This window comes from Pygoscelis adeliae, unplaced genomic scaffold (assembly GCF_000699105.1).
Source record: "Pygoscelis adeliae isolate BGI_AS28 unplaced genomic scaffold, ASM69910v1 Scaffold57, whole genome shotgun sequence".
Lineage (NCBI taxonomy): Eukaryota > Metazoa > Chordata > Aves > Sphenisciformes > Spheniscidae > Pygoscelis > Pygoscelis adeliae.
The window spans coordinates 14,697,959-14,700,925 of NW_008825615.1; the positions used below are offsets into that span (position 1 = coordinate 14,697,959).

At 38.4% G+C, this 2,967-nt stretch overlaps 1 protein-coding gene across 1 annotated transcript in view; it reads right to left on the minus strand.

The window, feature by feature from the left end:
* The window catches only part of GFRAL (GDNF family receptor alpha like), a 24,634-nt gene that overhangs the window by 3,902 nt on the left and 17,765 nt on the right, over nt 1-2,967 (minus strand). Inside the window, exons 5-6 of the mRNA XM_009333255.1 lie at nt 1,829-1,981; nt 290-724 (exon numbers count right to left, since the gene is read on the minus strand). Of these exons, the coding sequence (XP_009331530.1) occupies nt 290-724; nt 1,829-1,981 (588 nt within the window). The remainder of the gene's footprint in view (nt 1-289; nt 725-1,828; nt 1,982-2,967) is intronic.

Here is a 2,967-nt window from a genome sequence, read left to right on the forward strand (position 1 = left end):
TGCTGTTAGAGAATTATTGTTATTGGTCTTATATTGTTTCTAGTTATAGTGTAATCCTAAAAGGGACTGATTTGGATCAGGTTGTATCAAATTAATACATTGAAGGACAATAGTATTTGCACTCAGGCTATCATTTTTCTATCAGATTGGTAATTTGCATCTAAATAAGCCTCTTAAAACTATCTTGTTTCCAATGTTAAACTGCAAATGATTAAGAAAACCTTTTTCACAGACTTGTGCATGCTACTGTTATGTATGAAAGCATTCAGACTGCTGGAATACCACTAACCTGTGTCAGTGTCCTGATTTTTCTCATCATCAACATCACCATCATCATGATCATCATCATTTTCACTAGCTGCTGAAGCTTGGCTCTCTTGAGAATATTGTAAACAATGGTGGTTAATTATTCCCTTCCATATTTTAACGCATCTCAGCTGATGTGGCTCTGAGCACTTGCACTCTCCCAGAACTGTTTTCCTCAGTTCTTTCCATGCTGACAAACACTCCTGGTTGACCATCGGGAGCCTGCATTTTGCTGCATCTGCCTGGCATGCTTGCTGGAAGCTCTTATACACTAGAAAACAGTAAGAATCCTCTCGGCAGCGTTGCTTTGCAATACTGCAGTCATTCTCTAATTCTTCTGGGTGACTTTGGTCTTCGGGGTCTCTGTGTTGCCTAAAACTCAGTCCAGTATCTGATCTTGAGGAAGTTTCAAAATATTCTGTACAAATAGGTACAAACCAGAGATATAAATCAAATGGAAGATGGAGCATCATCACTGGTCAGCTCAAAACAAACTCAGGAAAAGGATAATTGTCATAATGCAATAAAATGAATGAAACAACCCTAGTTTCATTCTGAGCTGTATGTAAATACATAATAATTTCAGTGTCTTGCAGACTAATGAATCTTCCTCATGCTTACTGCGTCCTGGTAGCTGCATAATACAGTCTAACAATTCAGCTGCTAACAGTAATACAAGAAACTCTCACTAAAATTACTGCATAAAGGGTAATTTTAACCACGTACAGATTGGACGCATCATGGATTATGATCTTAATTCAACGTATAATTTGTAAAGAGAGAATGGCAATTCCAGAAGATGGTTCATTCATTACCTAAAATAGTCATTTAAGATAGACAGGGAGAATTACTCCTGAAAGTGTCTACCAAAACCATAAGCTATCATCTGTAGGTAAAACTGATACTGGTGTAACTCCATCCAAACTTTTTGCTACACTGGTGAGAAATGTAATCTCAATCAACAAAAAATATAAAATTGCTTAATTTTGCTAGAAGCAAAAGCAACTATTCCAATGATATCAACATCAGGTTTTAGACACCCACTCTTATTGTTTGGGGCATGGAGCAATGGATCACGATGCTATTATTTCCTCTGCAATAAAGCCATATATTCTACTACTATATCATGTATGCTGATTGATGCCAGCAGGGAGTGATGGATCAGAGCTGGGAATCAACCTTGGGGCTCACTTTCCAGACTCTCATTCACTGGCTGATTTTACCTCTCTCATGTCAGCTTTGCTAAGAGTATTTTTCACTCTTGCTTTCCATCGGGTTGAGCAAGAGCTTTAAAAACATCTGAATTTCTCACATGCCTTTTATTGTTTATTTTAAAGCTAATATGGCATTGTTTTCATATGCATGTTGGTGTGTGAATATCATAGAAAAGACAAAACTATTTTTTTTAGGGAATTATCAGATTTGAGAAATATGTAAAGAAACTTGAATCCAGTTAAAATGAGGGTTACAAAATTACATATTTCTTTTTGTTCTTCATAATTAAGTCTTTATGTTTAGTTACCTTTATCAAGGCTGCACTGTTTCCCAAGCAAAGTCGTGATGCTACAGAGATCGTCTGTAGTGCAGACACAGTTTTTAAATTCTGGGTATTCGTCAGCCAGGACCTGGATGATTCTATTACATCCAATAGCATCTTCTGCCTTGCATCTATTACCTAGAACTTACCATTAAAATTATAATGTTATTAATGTTTATGAACGCTTAAGGGATATGGTTACATAAAACAATTCAATTGAAGCACAAAAATAATATGTTCTGCCAAGAGAAGATGGTTTGAACTTAGTTTTGTTTGAAAACCTGTCATAATTTACAAATTTTAAATAATATTCAGAGTGATATAATAAGGTTGTGGGTATGATATTGCCTTCTTTTATCCAATCTGACCCATTGCCAGAACATCTGTTTCTGTTCTCATTTCCAAAGTACGTAAAACCTTAAACTCATACCTTTTATTCTAGGTAGATGAGGTACAGAGACCAAACTAAAAATGTGCACAGGAGTCGAGGGGCACATCCTGAACTGAGACACTGAAACATTCAACTTGGTCCTGTGTAGAAATGAGGTGCCTGGTACAGGGACGGGAATTCACAGTACAGGCTAAGGTACTGCCACGTAACGGCGTAAGAGAGGGGGGGTAGGAGGGCAGGCGCAGTCCTGTGATAATGGCGATGCTAACCCCATGCTGAGGCGTCCTGGTTTCGGCTGGAATGGAGTTAGTTTTCTTCCTAGTAGCTGGCACAGTGCTGTGGTTTGGATTTAGGATGAGAACAATGTTGATAACACACCGATGTTTTAGTTGTTGCTAAGCAGTGCTTACACTAGTCAAGGACTTTTCAGCTTCTCATGCCCTGCCAGCAAGAAGCTGGGAGGGGGCATGGCCAGGACAGCTGACCCAAACTGGCCAAAGGGATATTCCACACCATGTGATGTCATGCTCAGTATATAAACTGGGGGAGTTGGTCGGAGAGCAGAGACCGCTGCTCGGGAACTGGCTGGGCATCTGTCAGTGGGTGGTGAGAAATTGCATTTTGCATCACTTATTTTGTATATTCTTTTATCATCATCATCATCATAATCATTATTATTATTATTATTTTCCCTTCCTTTTCTGTCCTATTAAACTGTCTTTATCTCAACCCA